Source organism: Phoxinus phoxinus, assembly GCF_949152265.1.
Source record: "Phoxinus phoxinus genome assembly, chromosome: 12".
NCBI classification, from domain to species: domain Eukaryota; kingdom Metazoa; phylum Chordata; class Actinopteri; order Cypriniformes; family Leuciscidae; genus Phoxinus; species Phoxinus phoxinus.
In genome coordinates, this window is record NC_136887.1 from 33,496,646 (window position 1) to 33,518,531 (window position 21,886).

The window sequence follows — 21,886 nt, forward strand, 5'->3', positions numbered from 1 at the left end:
ATCATCATATTTTGGCTTCCATGGCATCAGAACATCTTCTTTTAACTTTTCACTCATTTTGCCAACTTTTTTTTTAGAAAAAGACGGAAAGAACCATGTACACCCACTGAAAAGGCCAATAAATCCCTAAAGCATGCTGGATCTCCAGACGTCCCGTCTGAGGGAGAGCCCGAGACCACAGACAAAGCGCCGGACGACGGATCAGAATCAGAGGCGAACACCAACACATCTCCAGCTGTGGATCCGACGTCTCAGGAGGACGGCGTTCATCTCGAGGGCCCCGTGGAGCCCCACACGTCTCAGGGGCCACAGATGCCCAAAGACCAGCCCAGGGTCCCGCTCCACCCGCTCTCTCCACACTCCTCCATGACCACGGCTCAGACGGTGGTGGTCACTCCGCTCAGCCGCTCGGGGTTTCAGCCCGTGTCCCCGTTACCCACCGACGGATCGGATCGGGCCGCTCTCGCTCAGAGACTCGCTCAGCTGGAGCGGGAAGCCAAGCGCTTGAAGCGGATCCTGGGCATCCGCGAGCCGGAGGTTGCCATGGTAACGGAGGCGGAAGGGGGCGGGCCTTCTGATGTCGCCGCGGTCGAGGAGCGACTTGGGCCGCAAAACGGGAATTCGGTGTCGTGTGAGACAAACGCTGAGAGATTGAATGCGATGTCGGCCGAGGAACTTTCTGTGTGTCAGGTAAAATTAAAAGGCTTTTTTTAAGCGAGTTTAAAGTCCACATGATATCAAAATTGACCATATTTACTTTGTTTGCCTAAATTGATCGCTTTGTGGTTAACAATTCATCCATGCAAGTCAATCCACACAAAAAAAAATTTTGGCTTCGTAATCTTTAATCAAAATCCGAAAATGTATCAATTTGCAACAATAATATGTTCATACTCCTGAGGCGTGTTCAGACCTTTATTTTGAAATAGTGATGAACATGAAAAATCATGAAAGAATGGTAGAAACCTCAGTTTGTTTTCATGCCAAAAGTTCAAATGATAGCATCCATTCAATTCTTTTAGAAAAAAAGGTCTGAAAATTTTTTGAATATAAAAAAATAATAATAGATTCAGCATTAGTGATGTGGCAGCGAGCTATAATGCACATACGTGATCTTTTGTGTTTCTTAGAGGTTGAATTCATTTGCCAAACTTCCAACACTACTTCTGAATAGGATGTCTACTTCATAAATTGTATGAAAATTGTAACAATAATGGTTCAGATCATTCAAACAACATATGGAAATGGAGGCGCCCTTATATGGGCAGTAATGTCCACTAGTGGAGAAGTGTGGTACTGCGCCCAAACTAAATCTCACTGAAAGCTGATTTTTTGAGATATCAACATAAAATTTGAAACACAACTTTTTGGCTTTTATGCATTTTTAGAGTCCTCCAGGTTTTGAAAATACATATTTTATATAAAATATGAATAATAAAAATGTTAACATTGTACATTTTCAAACACTCAAACTTCTATAACTTTTTTTCTGTTTAACTTCCTTAATTTATTTCACTTCTACAAAAATCTGCCAAATGTCTTCTTTAAAACAAGACCAATCTTACATCAATATTCCAAAAATGTGCATTTTCATGTCTATTAAAAAAAAAGGGGGTGCCGCTTAAGGGGTTAATAAAAATCCAGCTGTTCGTTGTTTGTTCATGTTAGTTCACAGTGCATTATGCATTACTCACTCATAACTAATGTTAACAAATACAACCTTTAATTTAATAACGTATTAGTAATTGAAATTAATATTAACTAAGATTAATAAATGCTGAAGAATTCTTAGTTCATGTTAACTAAGGTAATTAACTAATGATGAACCTTATTGTAAAGTGTTACCGTTAATGTTTATAGTATCTTAATGCCTTGTAGATTAGAGCTAAACTATAATATAGTTACATTTTGTATTTTCGCTTTACGTGACGGTACTGTATTTATGCAACAAAACGTTGGACATACTCATATATACAACTTTATATAAAGAGCTAAGTTACATTTTGAAACTAAATTAAAAATCAGGTTTGCTATATGGTATATATCACAATAAAGGTATTATCACAATTATTGCAATATACGGATAAAGTATATCTTTATATCATATTTGTCCTTAATTATTCATTCGTTAATTATTTTGAGTAGTAACAAGTCTAATTTGGTGAATCATTTAAAATCAGTAAGACTGTGTAGTTTTTAATCAGAGTACAAAACATATTTAATTGAAAATCGTACGAACCTTGTTGAATACCTTTAATCTGCAGAAATCCGAGGAAGCGCAGCGGAGCAGTTCGTCCCCGATCCAGCAGGAGGCAGCGACGAGTCCCAGAGACGAGCTGTACTGGAGCAAGACGTTAGCCAGACTCCAGAGCGAGAACCAGTCGCTGTCCACTGACCTGAGCCAGCTGAGGACCGAGAGAGACACACTGCTGAACCGCGTCACGCAAGCAGAGAGAGACACACACGAGAGGAGAGACCAGAGCACCAACACACCCAACCTCATGTACAACAGGTGTGTGTGTGTGTGTGTGTGTGTGTGTGTGTGTGTGTGTGTGTATACTTGTACAACTATCTTTGTGAGGAGTTTTAGACCATTGGAGTGAGGACAAAGAGAGTAAAGTGAGGACATTTTGGCCGGTCCTCAGTTTCTGAGACCCCTTTAAAGGCCTGTTTGAGGGCCAAGACTTGGTTTAAGGGATAAGGTTATAATGAGGTCAAGGGTCGGTTTAGGGTAATGGTTTGGGATCGGGTGAGGCACTTAGTTGTGATGGGTAGGGTTAGGGTAAATTGCTAGAGATTGCATTGTGTCAATGAATGTCCTCATAAAGGTAATGTACAAAAGTGTGTGTGTGTGTACAAAACAGATTTAAAAGTTTTAGTTTCTTTATATTCTTTGCTGATTTTTTTCTTATCATGTGTATATATACTGTATATGTGTGTGTATGTATATATTGGGTGTACTGTGTATGTATATAGTGTATATATATATAAAGATATATATATATGTGTACTGTGTATGTATATAGTGTATATATATATAAAGATATATATAGATATAGTCCTGTCAAAATTGATCAAAATCGCATGAACAAACGTTTGTAAATATATATATATGTGTGCATATATATATATATACACACACACACACATTTTTACAAACTTTTGTTTGATGCAATTAATTGATTTTACAGCACTGTAATTTTAATTAAATTAAAATTTTAAATCAAAAATTAAATCAAATACAAACATTTAAAGTAAAATTGTATTACAAATATACTGCACAAATATACATATCATTTTGTATATATATTGTATTATTTTGTGTATATATTTTTTAAATGTGTGTGTGTATATATATATATATACACACACACATAATTCGTATCATATACTATTTAGCAATGATGCATTATTTTAACATATATAACTATAAAGACATTTAGATTGTTACAAAAGATTTAGTCAAACAAATGCGTTAAATTAATTATTTAGAACTTTCTATTCATCAAAGAATCTTGAAATATCACAGTTTCCACAAAAATATGAAGCAGAACGACAATGTTTTCAACATTGATAATAATCTTGAGCATCAGATCATCATATTATACTGATTTCTGAAGGGTCATGTGACACTGAAGACTGGAGTAATGATGCTGATAATCCAGCTTTGATCACAGGAATAAATGACATTTTAAAAATGTATTAAAATAGAAAACATGTATTTTAATTAGTTCTACTGTATTTTTTCCATCAAATAAATGCAGCCTTGGTGAACATATGAGACATTAAACATAAAAAACTCATACAAACCCCAAACTTTGAGCGGCACAGTGTATTTCCCTGTATATGAGCATCTCTGTTGTTCCTCCCTGACAGCAGTGTGACTCTGGAGAGGCTGCGGTCCATCCGGCGAAACGTGGTCGCATTACTCTCCTCCATCCTGCCAGACCTGGACATGCAGGGAATCAGCTACGACACCATTGATGTGGACAGCATCCTTCAGCAGATCATACAGGCCAACAACCTGTGAGCCTTCACCCGGGATCAGCCAATCACAAGCCAAGCTGAAGGACAGACTGAAGACCGACAGGTCCCCGCGGCATCGGTGCATGCAAAACTCAGCATTAAAACAACTTATATATGAGGTTAAAGCTACATTTCACACACAAACACATTTATATAATTATTCTGAAAGCTGGTGAATTGTGACCCTGGACCACAAAACCAGTCACATGGTCAATTTTTTTAAAATTGAGATTTATGCATTATAAGAAAGCTGAATAAATAATCGTTCCATTGATGTGTGGTTTGTTAGGATAGGACAATATTTGGTCGAGACACAACTATTGAAAATCTGGAATCTGAGGAGCAAAAAAATGTAAACATTGAGAAAATCTCCTTTAAAGTTGTGCATTTATGTTCACGATTGTGCTGCATTCACTCACAAAAATACATGTTTTATTTATTTACGGTAGGACATTTACTAAATATCTTCATGGAACATGATCTTAATATCCTCATGATTTTTGGCATAAAAGAAAAATGGATAATTTTGATCCATACAATGTATAGTTGCTATTGCCACAGATATACCCGTGCGGCTCCAGACTGGGTTTGTGCTCCAGGGTCACGATTCTCATAGAGAGGCTTTGCAACAATATGCACAGGTGTATGAGCCTTGATGATGTTTAATGCATATAACATTTATAGAACTCATTTTGCATGCATGGATCTGACAAAAATACTTGCTGTCTCTCCAGTGCTGCAAGTCAAAGTACTTTCACAATCATGTCACAAGCACTTGAGGTTACACACACACACACACACACACACACACACACTTCAGCTGCATTGCTCTTTTGTCCACATACATGCAGCTTTTATGCTTGTACATATTTAAACCTGCTTTTCTTTAAGAGCTTTTAATAAAAAACGTTTTTTTTAGTATTATTATTTTTTTCTATATATTTTTTTTACTATTTTGTAACAACTGATGATCTAATTTTGCAAATGCATACTTATGCAACACCACATCATCTTTTATTTGAAGTTTCAGCCTTCAAATAAAAGGCTGAAAAGGCCCCTTTGTTCATCATATAATAAAAGTCATCAGTGTTGTTGTTTTGTAAGAGGTTTCTTGGCACATTTATTTTCAATCGTGACTATGATTACGAGGTTTGTCGTCCTCTCGAAGATTATGCAATAAAGCGCTTTTGGACAACTCGAGTTAAAGGTACACTGTAACTTTTTTTTGTTTAATTAACAAAATGTAAATAATGAGTCAATACATCTTCAATCCTTCTTCTAAAAGGTGTTTTTCATTATGTTAAAGGGTTAGTTCACTTAAAAAATGAAAACTCTGTCAGTAATTACTCTCCCTCATGTTGTTCCCCGTAAGACTTTCGTTCATCTTCTGAACACAAATTAAGATATTTTTTTATTAAATCTGAGAGCTGTCTCACTCCTCCATAGGCTTCTATTATTATTATTGAAACTTGCCGGGTCAGAAAGTTAGTAAAGACAATGTTTAAAATAGTCCGAGTGACTACAGCGGCTCAACCTTAAGTTTATCAAGCGACGAGAATACTTTTTGTGCGCAAAAACACACAAAAATAACGACTTTATTCAACTCTTGATGTTCTTCTTTGTGTGTCTGAGTGAGTTCACGTAGTGTAACAGCGCAGCGCTTCTGGGGTGTACGTCAGAACGGAGGCTCACTATTGGCCGACGCTGGTCATGTGTGTGATGCTGGCCAATAGTGAGCCTCCGTTCTGACGTACAACCCAGAAGCGCTGCGCTGTTACACTACGTGAACTCACTCAGAGACACACACAGAAGAACACCAAGAGTTGAATAAAGTCGTTATTTAAAAAAAAAAAATTGCGCACAAAAAGTATTCTTGATAAACTTGTTAATCAGGGTGAATGTGAGTGTGTGAGACGGCACGTGATGACTGGTCGGAAAACAACGTGTAGTCTGACATGTTTCTTGTCCACGACACGACAAGATTTTACGAGTCAAAATCGCGTAATCTGAGACAGCGACTATCGCAACAGACAAAAAAAAACGTGTAATCTGAGACAGCGACTATCGCAACAGACAAAAAAATCATGTAATCTGAGACAGCGACTATCGCAACAGACAAAAAAATCGTGTAATCTGAGACAGCGACTATCGCAACAGACAAAAAAAAACGTGTAATCTGAGACAGCGACTATCGTAACAGACAAAAAAATTGTGTAATCTGAGATAGCGACTATCGCAACAGACAAAAAAAATCGTGTAATCTGAGACAGCGACTATCGCAACAGACAAAAAAATCGTGTAATCTGAGACAGCGACTATCGCAACAGACAAAAAAATTGTGTAATCTGAGACAGCGACTATCGCAACAGACAAAAAAATTGTGTAATCTGAGACAGCGACTATCGCAACAGACAAAAAAAAAAGTGTAATCTGAGACAGCGACTATCGTAACAGACAAAAAAAAGTGTAATCTGAGACAGCGACTATCGCAACAGACAAAAAAATCGTGTAATCTGAGACAGCGACTATCGTAACAGACAAAAAAAAATTGTGTAATCTGAGACAGCGACTATCGTAACAGACAAAAAAAAATTGTGTAATCTGAGACAGCGACTATCGCAACAGACAAAAAAAATGTGTAATCTGAGACAGCGACTATCGCAACAGACAAAAAAAAATGTGTAATCTGAGACAGCGACTATCGTAACAGACAAAAAAAAATGTGTAATCTGAGACAGCGACTATCGTAACAGACAAAAAAAAAAGTGTAATCTGAGACAGCGACTATCGTAACAGACAAAAAAAAGTGTAATCTGAGACAGCGACTATCGCAACAGACAAAAAAATCGTGTAATCTGAGACAGCGACTATCGTAACAGACAAAAAAAAATTGTGTAATCTGAGACAGCGACTATCGTAACAGACAAAAAAAAATTGTGTAATCTGAGACAGCGACTATCGCAACAGACAAAAAAAATGTGTAATCTGAGACAGCGACTATCGCAACAGACAAAAAAAAATGTGTAATCTGAGACAGCGACTATCGTAACAGACAAAAAAAAAAGTGTAATCTGAGACAGCGACTATCGTAACAGACAAAAAAAAGTGTAATCTGAGACAGCGACTATCGTAACAGACAAAAAAAAATCGTGTAATCTGAGACAGCGACTATCGTAACAGACAAAAAAAATTGTGTAATCTGAGACAGCGACTATCGTAACAGACAAAAAAAAATTGTGTAATCTGAGACAGCGACTATCGTAACACAAAAAAAATTGTGTAATCTGAGACAGCGACTATCGCAACAGACAAAAAAATTGTGTAATCTGAGACAGCGACTATCGTAACAGACAAAAAAAAATTGTGTAATCTGAGATAGCGACTATCGCAACAGACAAAAAAATTGTGTAATCTGAGATAGCGACTATCGCAACAGACAAAAAAAAAATTGTGTAATCTGAGATAGCGACTATCGCAACAGACAAAAAAAAAATTGTGTAATCTGAGACAGCGACTATCGTAACAGACAAAAAAAAATTGTGTAATCTGAGATAGCGACTATCGCAACAGACAAAAAAATTGTGTAATCTGAGACAGCGACTATCGCAACAGACAAAAAAAAATGTGTAATCTGAGACAGCGACTATCGTAACAGACAAAAAAAAATCGTGTAATCTGAGACAGCGACTATCGTAACAGACAAAAAAAAATTGTGTAATCTGAGACAGCGACTATCGTAACAGACAAAAAAAAAATGTGTAATCTGAGACAGCGACTATCGTAACAGACAAAAAAAAATCGTGTAATCTGAGACAGCGACTATCGCAACAGACAAAAAAATTGTGTAATCTGAGACAGCGACTATCGTAACAGACAAAAAAATTGTGTAATCTGAGATAGCGACTATCGCAACAGACAAAAAAAAAATCGTGTAATCTGAGACAGCGACTATCGCAACAGACAAAAAAATTGTGTAATCTGAGACAGCGACTATCGCAACAGACAAAAAATTGTGTAATCTGAGACAGCGACTATCGCAACAGACAAAAAATCGTGTAATCTGAGATAGCGACTATCGCAACAGACAAAAAATCGTGTAATCTGAGACAGCGACTATCGCAACAGACAAAAAAATCGCGTAATCTGAGACAGCGACTATCGCAACAGACAAAAAAATCGTGTAATCTGAACCAGGCGCCATTTTAGGTGCTCGTAAGCGCCCCCTTTTGCGCCTGATATACACCCTGGATGAGCACTTTTGCTGAGCCTTTCGCTGCAGACCTCTACCCGACAATCAACGCAACAAGTACATCAACAATACATTAATAATACATCATGAAAGTGTGGCCTCGGAGGAAGATTGCGAGGGCTTAGGGCTTCATTAGGGACAGTAACGTCTTCAGATAGTCAGCGTGAGATGTAACTATATTCATTTGCACAGTCATGCAGAGCTGAAGCACAACCAGAACAATGTTCTTCCGCAAAATACATGTGTTTTTGTTACTGCTAGATGGCCAAAAGTTCGGCTAAATAAGTGGATGTGCATGAAAACACAAAATACGCTCTGACTTGAACTTGATTTTTATTACATAATATTACACAATACTGGTTTAATGACAATAAATGAGTGGACATCAGGTAATAACAACTGCAGGTCACAGACAGAAAGCCTACAGAAGGAGAAACTCTCCACAAAGAGAATAAGAATTCACTTCTTTTGCAAAACGCATGATGAAAGTGGAAACAGTGTTAGTTTGTGCATTAATTAACATAGTTAATTAGAAACACAGTGAAGAGAAGCCAGTTATTTTCACAGTTAGACAGAGGTCACGGGAGATTCATTCACATTCAGATTCACCGTAAATGACAAAAGTGTTTCATAGCGGAGATGAGCCGAGTACGAGTATACATCTGCGGCTATAATCCCATTTTAAAAACCTTTTTATGTATTTTAATGCTTCATTATGGATTTAAAATCTCTCATTTCTACTGGTTCAAATGTTGTTTTCGGCCCGTTTAAGTCACGTTCATATTTTAAAGCTCTTTAAACACATCTGAAAATAATAATACTGAAGCCTTTCAGATTTTGTTCTTTACCGAGCCGAACAGGCTTAATTTAAAGCTAATTTACTTAGTACAAAAGCAATTGTTAAAAATCACAAATATAGAATATAAATGGGACAAACAAAAGCAAAGCGATACATGACTGAAAACAAACAAGAACGATCTTTGCGAACGATTTGACGTTAAAACTTCTGATATTAGAATGTGATATGCAACTATTTACAGTTTTAAGAAGCTCGACTACATCTCATTAAATGCAAGCGTCCAGACTCTCAGTCATGTGATTAAAGATCAAGAACAACGGGTTCTAGATTCATCCAGAAAGTTCTTTTTTTAATCATGAACCTTCTTTAAATAGTTCTAGAACATAACGTTATGGCTCAAGAAATCGCCAGGCCAAAGGTTACAGAGCTCTAAATTTAATACAAAAGAAACGGAAATATAGTTTGCAACTTGTATTGCATTTTCCACAAAAAAAAAAAATGTAACCGGGCTTAATTTATAAAAACACAAGCAGAACTAATTTGTGTAAATCATTTAAAGATTTTACGGAATGTTCAATTGTACAGAATTTTTACGGAGAAAAAAAAGTCAACTTATTTTTAATTTAATGCTGTATTTATATAAAAATGGTTTCATTTCAATTTAAATTAATCAATTTATGTAAATATAATTTAATTACACTGAATTTTTCAACACGGGATGCCTAAAAAACATCTGTAAAATGATTTAATACAACAATGTACATCATTTTAATTTTGATAAAGTGTATCAATTTACATAAATGTAGTGTTTTTACAAAACTCTATGCAACATTTTACTCAGATTTTTTTTTTGAGCATTCAATCCAATTAACGAAGGTTTAATTCATTTCAAATGTTACAATTTGCATAAAAATGCTTTTATGAGTGATTTGCACAAATTCGCTCTGCTTGATTTTTATGAATGAAGCCCACTGATTGTACTTGCTTTGGCCTGACAACAGAAAATATTGTGGCGAATAAACAAGAAACAAGATTAAAGGCCATTATAGTGCTCAATTAATCGGCTACATGTTTTCCTGTACCTCTCGTTACGGTCCGGACGACTAAGACAAGCCAGCGATGTGACGTTTGTGTATCTTCTGGCAAACACACATCTGACAGTAAACGTACAGCAATGATGTCCGCTCAACACCACAACAAACCCGCGCAACGCTGCCCTGGACCAACGGTAAGAGTCTGATCATTACAGCAAGGCGATGACTTGGTTAAAAAAACGGATTTTTAACACACAGAAACATGTCTTTGAACCAAAGCTGTGTGCAAACTGTTTCCATCTGAGGGGTCAAAGTGAATCTGTAGAGCTTTAAGAGTTAAAGTGAGCTTCATCACCTAAAGGACACTTCTTACCGCCAAATACACCGATATATATCCAGCTATAGCACACGTGCAAGAAAGCATTAGTGATGTACACTTTTAATGCGAGACAATCGCTCTCATTCCTACCTGGGACTCAAGAAGAGTGTGCAAATCAAATATTTAGTGTGATGTTTCATTGGTTAATAATCTGTATGAGTAATATATGCAGTTCCTGTAGATATATTTAGATTTGTACTAAGGGCCATATCCCATAATCCTCCATTCCAGACCTGCAAGTTGACACGTTCAAATGATGAAACCCAGCAAACTAGGATGGAACGTGGTCTTTTTTTTTTAACCATCATTTGTAGACAACTCCTACAGACATACATATACATATCTGTATGTGTGTGTGTGTGTGTGTGTGTGTGTGTTCATGCATGAGTGCGATCACTGTGTGGTCAGAGAGAAATCGAGATCGCTTGACGTACTGATCTGTCTTTCAACCGCTCTCAGCATCTTGCATGCCTTAATTTTGCTCTGGATGTCGTGTTTCTTCTCGAAGTAGTCAACCAGCGAAGTCTCCGTGAGGAACGATGCTAAAACCTGCTCGAATGTGATCGACCAATCGGCATCCGGCGCGCTGCCCCGCCTCCGATCCGCCCCGTCTCCGCCAATCAGAACCGTGTCGTCGGCGATGTCCTCGCACTGCAGCGAACCAGCGCTCACCACGGAGTAAGACGAAACGGACGTGTCGTCCTTGGCCTCTTCGTCAGAGCCGGACGCTGTAGGCGGAGGCGTCTCGAGCTGGGCCTCCGCCAGGGCCTTGGAGACCAGGGACTGTCCTGATCCTCCCTCCCCGGACGAGTCCTCTCTCTCCGGCTGAAGAGCGTCGGCGGTCGAGGCCTCGGCTTTCTTTCCCCCGTTGTTGCTGAACTTCTTGCCCACTTCTCCGATGCGCAGCAGGAGACTCGCCACGGTGGCGATGCCGTGATAAAGCTCCTGCTCCATGGGGTCTTCACTGAACATGTTGTAGAGAGTCTTACACATCTCAATGAACTGCTCCTGTGGGAACACATGAAGATGGGTTGAAGTCACATGTTCATGTCAAGGCTATTTTAATTGGCCAAACACTGCAGTGCAAGGTTGCTACTGTGTGGTAACACTTTATTTTACATGTACTTACCATATTAACAGTAAATTATGCATAATTACATGCAACTAAACCCCCAAACCCTAACCCTATCGTTATTTAGTTAATTAATATTACTCAGTACTAATATATAAACACACTGTAACAATGACACCTTAAAATAAAGTGTAACCCAATTTACAATGAGGTTAACTGGTTAATGTATTAACTAACAAAGAGCAAAACATTTGTTACAGTATTTATTACATTTTGTAAATGTTGGTTAATAAAAATACAGCTGTTCATTGTTTAGTTAATGCACTGTGAACTGACATCAACAAATGTTAACAAATACAACCTTTGATTTTAATAACGTATTAGTAAATATTGAAATTGATATTAACTAGAACTAAGAATGAACAATTCTTCTTCAGCATTTATTAATCTATGTTAAATTAAGGTAGTTAATTAATGATAACTAATGAACCTTATTGTTATTTTAAAGTGTTATTGTAAAGTGTTACCGTTACTTTTAATACTGATTTGATGGGAAAGTACATCAAATTAAAATGAATAAATTCATTGGACTTTGACTAGGTCAGATATAATTATTAAAATGATTAAAATTGCCCCTCAAGGTCAAGGTGAACTTTATTATCCCACAAGGGGAAATTCATTACTCGCCCTCGACACAACATATTCTCTAAAAACATAAACACAACAGTCACAAACCAATAAACGTATATATAAAAAAGAAATAACAGACAGAAATTAACAGTGATAATATAAAAGAAATGACTATCACAATCCAACATCTAACGTTAAAAAAGACTATTATGCTTTTTCATATATTCACTTCCATGTAGTATAGTGTGTTTATACCAGTTTGTGAATGTAAAATGTCTGCAAAGTATCGAAGTGCAGATAAATTGAGCTTTTTGTGTCCAAAACGAGTCATCAGCAATTCGATTTTATAGTGATTTTCCAAAACCTGTTAGATCAACATTTATTTGCTTCATAAATAACTTTAGGGTTCACGCCTCAGGTAAATTGAGCAGGCAATTATGACAAGCAATAAAAAAATGGCATCAGATCTGATTCTTCACATTGAAATTACTGCAAAAAATGAAGAAGATCAGATAAAAATTTTGTCTTTGATCAGATACGCATCTGATTTATTAACGCTTAATTGTAAGGGGGGAAACACTTGTAGTGTGAACAGAGTAGCCTACATGCGTCTCCCAAACCAACGCATCAACAGCCAGTGTCTGAGATCCGTGAATGTTGGTCACCTGATTCATCCGCGGCAGATCTTTGATACTCTCTTTCTTTGGCTCGTTTTCTTTGGCCCACATTCTCAGATAGTACTTATAGTCCTTTGGCTTCTCCTCTGAAAACACACATGAGCTGCAATGAGACGCTGCCATTAAAACAACAACCAGAGTCATGAAAAGCAGAGTATTATCCAGTCGCGAACCTTTTCTGTCATCGGTGTCTCCGTCTCCCGCCTCTTTCAGCTCGTCGCCTGTTAACACATTAATGCTGCATTAATAAACACAAGCATGATAATGACATTTAGCCATTAACCACTTACAAATGCCAAAAAAAAAAAGAGAAAAAAAACAGAAGAGAAGAAAACCACAAAGGTAAGATAATGCCATGTGAAAGTGAGAGGGTGACATGCAGACTGGAAAACACCAAAAGCCATAGAGGAGGCGGTTAGTTCAAAAAAAAAAAAATCTGTACTGTCGCCCAACAACACCGTCAGAGAGAGAGAGAGAAAACACACTCGAGATGACAGACAGACACAAACCTGAGGTCACTTCCTGTGCCAGGAAGTCCAGATGAGACAGGAAGGGAGGATCTGGAGTGATCAGATGAGAGAGAGAGAAAGAAAGAAAGAAAGAAAGAAAGAAAGAAAGAAAGAAAGAAAGAAAGAAAGAAAGAAAGAAAGAAAGAAAGAAAGAAAGGAAAGAGAAAGAAAGTGTTAGAGTTTAAAAGAGAGGGGGAGATAAGGAAGACAACAAATGAGGAGAATGAGAGTGCAGAGTATTAATAATTATTTATCCATCCGTAAACCTGGAGCGAATCATCCTCAGAATCATACGGGACAGGCCAGAGCAGACAAAACATGCGCATTAAAAATAATATTACTCATATATTACTATCTGTCCACATTTGTTTGGAATAAATGAAATATATCCTCTCAGAGAGTGTTAAAGTCAGCTCAATACAAGTGAAGCTCCACAGCAGTGTTTGAATGCATCTCTTCAAACTGTATTCACAGAGACAACAGATTTAACGACGCAACAAACTAAATTAAATGAGAAAAAAATATTTTCTAAATAGAAAATTAGACTTTTTTTTTTGCTTTTAAAAGTCGGCATGAAATGGAAGTTGCGACCTACTTTAATACTGTACTGTATATTTATGACACTCTACAGGGAAATTACAGCAAAAAACAAGGACGGTGTGATTTTATTTGGCGGTTGTTGATTGGACAGTGAAAAGTGAGCGCTGTGTACTGACACCGGCAGAACTGGAAGTCATGCAATAAAAATGTACATAATTGTTTTGAACGGACAGATAGATAGATAGATGACGGATGGGTGACAGACAGAACGATAGAACAACAGACAGGTAGATAATATGTAATAATAATTAATCTGACCCATTTATTTAATATATTTTATAATATACATTCATTTTATATAAACATACAGTCTGTGTGTGTGTGTGTGTGTATATATACATAACATACACACTATGTTTATATAAAATTAATGTATATATTTTATACACACATACATATATATATATATTAATGCACAGATTAATTGTTCACAATAAAACCAATAGCATGCATTACGATTTCATGGAGATTCTTATATTCCATGATATTCTATTTAAACCCATTACTTGAACCACGATTTCTGCTTTTTTTAAATATCTGTAAATATCTCATTATGTGGAGCTTGACTTGTATTGAACTTGAGCATTTCTTTAACGTTAGAGTAAGTGTGTGTCAGTGTTTGTACCCTGTGGTGTGTCGTCGTCAGTGAAGAACTGTGTGGCCTCCAGCGCCGACTCTGCTTCCTCTGGACACAACGCTTCAGAGAGAGAGAGAGAGAAAGAATTGAATTGAATTTCAAAATCCATTTATTACAAAAAGTACAACATTGTCCAGTCAATTAACACACTGTTAAAATAAAATCAGAACAGACAAAACAAAATTATCCTAGGAGGGATGTAAAAAGCAGGTTGTCATCAATAATCTCACACAAAGCCCCCTTATTGCACCAGATCTGGTCAAAAGACACAAGATCATTCATGGCTTTAAAATATCGAAAATCAATTAAAATTCTAGATTTCACTGAATTAAAAAACACTGCCTCCAAATTATAACTTGTATCTCGTTCAATTTTATGTTTCCTGGTTTTATAAATTGCCATTTTTGCTTGGCCTAGCAAAAAATTCAAAAGTTGACACCGAAAACGGTGTCTCCTAACATATTTAAAACCACAAATAAAAACTCCCACAGAAAAAGAGAGAGAGAGAGAGAGAGATAAAAACTCCCACAGAAAAAGAGAGAGAGAGAGAGAGAGAGAGAGAGAGAGAGAGAGAGAGAGAGAGGAGAGAGAGAGAGAGAGCGAGAGCGAGAGAGAGGAGAGAGAGAGACAGATAGAGAGAGAGATATAGATAGAGAGAGAGATATAGATAGAGAGAGAGATATAGAGAGACAGAGAGAGAGAGAGAGAGATCAGCATGTTACAGACACACCCGCTTCACAAACCATCTTATCTTTTCTTAAAATCTCTCCAAAACATATGTGCTTGCTTTCTCACTTTAATTAGCCTAAAACACACACACACACACACAAAGAGTGTTTGCTGATAGCATCGATCTGGTTTCCTCACGCTGTGCTGATGTTTGCTGTAATGTTCACTGGTGTCACTCACACACAGTTCCTCTGTACGACACACTTATAAAAACACTAACACTGTTTGTCGTGTTTCTCTTTTTGCTTACACGGTCACACTCTTTCTGTGGCCTGTCTAGTAAAAGTGTCATGTGACTGAACGTACCAGGAGGCAGGTGCAGTTTGTAGAGAAGTTTGAGTTTTTCCGTCATATCTCCATGATACATCCCACCTGAGAGAGAAACACAAGGCCAAAACTGGTGACAAGCTCAGATACACGAGTTCTGTCTTGGATTTAAGTTGTTGTTGACTAATTACTTAACATACAGGTATTTGACCTTCTATTTTCTATAAATATATTGCTAATATGCAACCAAACTGTTGCAAAGTAGATTCAAAATGTTTAATGGGAACTAAAACTTTCACTGTTTGTTATTATATGAAGAGAACAATATTTAATCATTTTCATTTACATGCACCAATTTAACAATAAAAGCAATACTTACATTTACCAAAACATTATATACAATATTGTTTAAAAGTTTGGGGTTGGTATGTATAAATGTTACAAAAGACTCTTTCAAATAAATGATGTTCTTATTAACTTTATTCATCAAATAATCCTGATAAAAATAAGCCTGAAACCAAAAATAGCTGACATTTTTTGTTAGCCGAAACATCGGTGCATCCCTTTCAAATAGAAACCAGACATTTTAAATTGTAATAATATTTCACAACATTATTGTTTTTACTGTATTTTTGGTCAAAGAAATGCAGACTTCCTTCAAAAACATTAAACATTTTTGAACTCGTGAACGGTTCTGTGATGTTATGCTGCAAACAAATCTCCGAATCAAGAGTTTGAATCAATTCACTGAGACGGACACATAAAAATAAATCAAACTCATCAACTCTAATACTTTTTTAGCTACCGGTATTGATGTTTCAATCATAAATGCTATCATATATCACTTAAAGGTACAATATGTAGGATTTTTTTGCCGCCAGGGGTCGCTAACCTCTTACAATAACAAAGGCGTATCATATTTATGACGCAAAGAATTAAGCGGAGTTATGGATCTTGTCGTCAAGTTGATGGGTCTTTTATGGATGAGTGAATATATTCATGTTTTTAACAGGACTGTGGTGTGAAGCAGGGCGCGATTGTTAATGAGAGACTTAGCCTATACCAGCGCCACATGCAACGCGAGTCCCGCGGATATAAAGGAATATGGAATATGGATTTCATTCTATACCGAACTACCCGCAAGTGCTGAATTAATACTCACAGGTCAGTTTATTAGACAAATGAAACTTGTGAGGTAACGTTAACGCAGCGCTGTCTCACTCGCTCTACACTATGATGTGAACCTGTCACTCACATGAGATCAGCCAATAGCAAACCACAACCGTCCAATCAATTCCCCTGGACAAAATCAAGCCCCGCCCACATTCGTCCTTGTTCCAGAAGGGTTTCACGCGATATACGACACATTAGAGAAGAAAACACTAGTGTAACTTCAGTTTCATGCCGACTTTAATCAAACTCTGACTCTAAAAGCTCTGGAGTGAAAGCATGTACTCACTGAGTCCGGTGACGAACTCTTTAAAGTTGATGAGAGTGTCCTTGTTTTGGTCAAGCAGGCGGAAGAGTCGGCTGGAGAGTGTGTGTGTGTGAAGGCCACAGCTCCAGGGTGCCAGAGCGGAGAAGAGCTGAACGAACTGCCCGCAGTCGATGCGATACTGCTCCAGATACGGCAGACTGGGGTCGTGACGCTCCGCGGCTGTGCTGCTCGAACCCCAGTAACAGCTCATGATGTGCTTCGCCTGCCACACACACGCACACACACACACAAACACACGCGCACACACACACACACGTTTAGGGATGGACAACAATTAATCGCATCCAAAATAAAAGTTTGTGTTTACATAATATATGTGTGTGTACTGTGTATAATTATTTTGCATATATAAATACACACATATGCATGTATATATTTAAGAAATATTAAAATATTATAATATTTTTATTATATTAAATATATAAAGGTGAAACTAATATATTATATAGACTCATTACATGCAAAGTGAGATATTTCAAGCCTTTATTTGTTATGATTTTGATGATTATGGCTCACAGCTTATGAAAACCCCAAAATCAAAATGAGAATATTGTGAAAAGGTTTTCATAATCATCAAAATTATAACAAATAAAGGCTTGAAATATCTCACTTTGCATGTAATGAGTCTATATAATATATTAGCTTCACCTTTTAAGTTGAATTACTGAAATAAATGAACTTTTGCACCATATTCTCATTTTTTGAGTTTCACCTGTATTTATACATAATTTATATTATATATAAATATTATATATAAAAAAATTATTATACACAGTACACACACATATATTATGTAAACACAAACTTTTATTTTGGATGCGATTAATCGTTGCCCAGCCTTAAGTTACACTCTGTATTAAAAATAAATGTAATTGGCGTTAAAAAATTTTTTATAAATACTATGTCAGCAGCAAGTCTATCTTAATGGCAAGAACAAACTGAATAACATAATATAATAAACAAAAAAACAATATAAGACATTTGATTAAGATAAATACAAGACAAAGACTCTAAAATTACACTCGGGTCATAATTCTTTTTAATACACAACATATCTCTGTATAAAAATATTGTCTATATAAATTAAGCAATTAATCATGCATTACTTAATAATAATTAAAATAAAATAAATAAATGCATAGTTTTCTTATCTTACCTTAAACAAAACGTAGAGTTCTTCCAACTCCTCAATAGTGAACGCAGAATCTGTCATGATAGCTCTCACCTGAACATCACATACACACATACAGGATCACATGTGGAAGTGTCTAAGATTGTGAAATATGTCCTCTCGACGCACACACACTTACCACGCTCCTCTTGGCAGTGTCTTCTAGTGACTGTATGACCTTTAACCTCTGCTTGAACCTCATCTGCTCGATGACGTCGGCACGCAGGCTCCCAAACTTCTGCAATTAGACAAAAACGACATACTCAGTTAAAAAGAGTCACATTGGTCATTAGTCAGGAAAACGAAGCACTAAGCCCCGCCCCCTCACCTCATAGGACGCTTTAATGAGCTCAAAGGCGTCAATCTCAGGAGGAGGGTTGTTGCCACTGGTCAACAGAGCATGAAGGTGAGGGATGGGCGGAGAAACTGTCTGCTTATTCACAACATTATCCAAATATCTACAGGACAGAGAAACATGACAACACACACGTTATTAACAACATATTCACTAAACACAGACAGTAAAAGTCAGACAAATCTATATTTTTTTAATGGAACCTTTAGAGAAATTATTAAAAAACTAAAGTTTTGCATAAGTGTTTTAGTTGAGTATCAAAAACAGTTGTTAAATGCTTTATGTCAGTGTCATCTAAAAGCTCAAAACTATTAAAATAATACTGCCATCACTCTTTATTCGCCTTGTACATATAATGATGATGATTAGGGGTGCAATGATACCTTCATGTCACGATTCGATACATATCTCGATACTAAACTCAAGATAAGATATACAATTATTGTGATATTTCGAGACATATGATAAAAGGTTAACAAAAAATGGACTGTTGATTAAAATGCTAAATTTGATGTTAATACAGAATTATTTTAGACGAATATGCTTGATCTTTGTCACTGACTAGATTTAAAATAATCTCGGACACTTTTTACTGGTGACATCAGACATTTGGCATTATCAGGACCCACAAATATTCCCCCATTGCATTATTATACATTATATTCAACATTATATATAGTAATTTAATGGATTAAAACTCTGAAACCTTGAATATTTTTCCCCACACAGTAATTTTTGTTTTGGGTGAACTATACACAATAAATATTGTCACTATCCACGATACATAGTCGCATTGCGATATATTGTGACATGATATATTGTTACGCCCCTACTAATGAATGATATAGTGTTGTATTCGCCACACACACACACACACACACACACACACACACACACACACACACACACACACACACACACACACACACACACACACACACACACACACACACACACACACACACACACACACACACACACACACACACACACACACACACACACACACACACACACACACACACACACACACACACACACACACACACACACACACACACACACCTGCCCAGAATGGTCATGGCCTCTCCTTCATCTGAACAGGACAGCAGTTGATCCATGTTAGCATGTAGCACAGCTAATGACACCTGGACAACAGTCAAACACACCTGTTAGTCAGATTGACATGTCACGCTCTTTAGGAATTGTTACTTTAAGACACTCCTACAGTCTGAAGGTTTAAATCGCTCAATTCATATGGATTAGCAAGGAACAAAAAGCTCTCTCTGTTTAGAAGATGAACGAAAGACTCACGGGTTTGAGAAGTGAGTGATTGATTAATGACAACATTTTCATTTTGGGGTGAACTAACCGTGGAATTGGGGGGGGGGGAGGAATTCGGCAAACAATAAAACTTTAGATCTTCCAATGATTTCTTTGGTCTTTGATGGTGCTGGGCAACGATTAAACGTGATTAATCAAGGTCACATGAGACACATCTTCTAACCGTATACACACTGGGAACTATATTCTCAGAAGGCAAAGCACTGGTACTTCTGCGGAGTGATTTTCTCGCAGCGCCTGAGACGCCCCGCGGTGAGGAGACGAGAGTGTTGCGCTAATCACTCCACAGAAGTAGCAGTGCTTCGTCTTCTGAGAATATAGTTCCCAGTGTGTATACGGTTAGAAGATGCGTCTCATGCTACCTTGTTATTTATACACGCTGTGACTATACACATCACAACATGTAAATAGGAAAATGTTGGCGTTATTTTGTCACTTATTGGGAGCAGTAGCTAGCTGGAGCCATTTACCTCCAGTCTTTGTGCTAAGCTAGGCTAGCGGTGGGTGCGTCAGACAGAGTTACGGTACGCAAGGAGATGAGAAGGGTATGTGTGGACTTATCTAACTCTGGGGGATACGGGGAATAAGCTAAAGTCACAAAAAATATTTGCATGTATATTTATATTTATACATAATTTATATTATATATAAATATAAATATTTTATATATAATACCTGGAAAATGACTTTGATTCCCTCGTAGAAGAAGCAGTCGACCAGCAGCACAGCACTGTCGAAAGGCATGACGGACAGGAAGAGAGTGAGGAACCAGGACAGAGAGATGGTGGAGATGACGCCCAACTCCTGCATGCGCTCGTACAGCAGCGGCAAACACTCGCGAGTGAGCTCCTCAAACACTCCCTGGTCCACCAGCGCTCCTGACACAGGGAAACATGACAAACACTGCTGAGAAACACACACACACAATAGTGTTGTCAAACTGAAGCGCTGTTCAGCGGAATCATAAACACCTCTGATTGGCCACTGTGTTCACGAGCTCATCGGATATGTCTGTGATTGGCTACAATGATCAATGCGTTTGAGAGCACACAAAAGTGTTGTATAAAAATGGGAGCGCGAGCGTTCAGACCGATCCTCTGATAGACGGCTGCTTTCAAACACTTCCGTGTGTATCTGTGTTAGCCGAAGAGCGGCATTGATGTATATTTAAAACAAGTTTTTACTTTTGACAACACCAACTGCTGAGAAACATATACACAAGCAAAACGTCACAGCTGTCATCATGCGTTTGAATGTGTGTGACTGACCGACAACTCTAGTGTTGTAATAGTCGGGCAGCATCCGCTCACACAGAGCCACGAGCAGCCAGAACGCCTGCTCCTCAGTGCAGTACAACAACAACACCGACGTTACAATGTTCATCGCCTGGAGGAGAGAGAGAGAGAGAGAGAGAGAGAGAGAGAGAGAGAGAGAGAGAGAGAGAGAGAGAGAGAGAGAGAGAGAGAGATTTATTCTCAGAAAAACACTGATAATGTACTTCACATGCACAAATTTCAAAACATTGTCATCCACTTGCAAGACAATAAATAAGTAAAATAAATAAATGCATATTTATGGACTTAATGTTTGGTGAGTGTGAGTGAGTGAGTGAGTGAGTGAGTGAGTGAGTGAGTGAGTGAGTGAGTGAGTGAGTGAGTGAGTGAGTGAGTGAGTGAGTGAGTGAGTGAGTGAGTGAGTGAGTGAACGCGAGTGTTTGTGCGGGCGAGTGTGTGAGTCTGCATGTGTGAGAGTCTGCGTGTGTGTGAGTCTGGGTTTGTGAGTGCGTGAGTCTGCGTGTGCACATGCATGTTTGTCTGCGAGTGAGTATGCGTGTGTGAGTTTGTGTGCATGTGTGTGTGCGTGCGCGAGTCTGGGTGTGCGAGTCTGCGTGTGTGAGAGCGCGTGTGTGT

The 21,886-nt window shown here is 37.6% G+C and overlaps 2 protein-coding genes across 4 annotated transcripts in view; one reads left to right on the plus strand and one right to left on the minus strand.

Annotated features, from left to right (window-relative positions):
* LOC307007610 (MORC family CW-type zinc finger protein 3) overlaps positions 1-5,225 on the plus strand; it is a 25,590-nt gene extending 20,365 nt beyond the window's left edge. Inside the window, exons 15-17 of one of the 2 annotated variants that reach the window (XM_079629788.1) lie at positions 78-690; positions 2,265-2,512; positions 3,880-5,219. In XM_079629788.1, the coding sequence (XP_079485914.1) occupies positions 78-690; positions 2,265-2,512; positions 3,880-4,030 (1,012 nt within the window). In that variant the 3' untranslated portion in view covers positions 4,031-5,219. Of the gene's footprint in view, positions 1-77; positions 691-2,264; positions 2,513-3,876 lie in introns of both variants that reach the window. The other variant, XM_079629787.1, reaches the window with a different exon arrangement.
* A 3,366-nt stretch (positions 5,226-8,591) lies between these two features.
* The window catches only part of tbc1d9b (TBC1 domain family member 9b), a 31,535-nt gene continuing 18,240 nt past the window's right edge, over positions 8,592-21,886 (minus strand). The window contains exons 11-23 of one of the 2 annotated variants that reach the window (XM_079629879.1): positions 21,245-21,362; positions 20,652-20,854; positions 19,698-19,780; positions 18,606-18,735; positions 18,417-18,515; positions 18,263-18,331; positions 17,068-17,308; positions 15,648-15,713; positions 14,601-14,672; positions 13,376-13,426; positions 13,040-13,087; positions 12,855-12,952; positions 8,592-11,495 (exon numbers count right to left, since the gene is read on the minus strand). In XM_079629879.1, coding sequence (XP_079486005.1) covers positions 10,881-11,495; positions 12,855-12,952; positions 13,040-13,087; positions 13,376-13,426; positions 14,601-14,672; positions 15,648-15,713; positions 17,068-17,308; positions 18,263-18,331; positions 18,417-18,515; positions 18,606-18,735; positions 19,698-19,780; positions 20,652-20,854; positions 21,245-21,362 — 1,893 coding nt within the window. In that variant the 3' untranslated portion in view covers positions 8,592-10,880. The remainder of the gene's footprint in view (positions 11,496-12,854; positions 12,953-13,039; positions 13,088-13,375; positions 13,427-14,600; positions 14,673-15,647; positions 15,714-17,067; positions 17,309-18,262; positions 18,332-18,416; positions 18,516-18,605; positions 18,736-19,697; positions 19,781-20,651; positions 20,855-21,244; positions 21,363-21,886) is intronic. The other variant, XM_079629880.1, reaches the window with a different exon arrangement.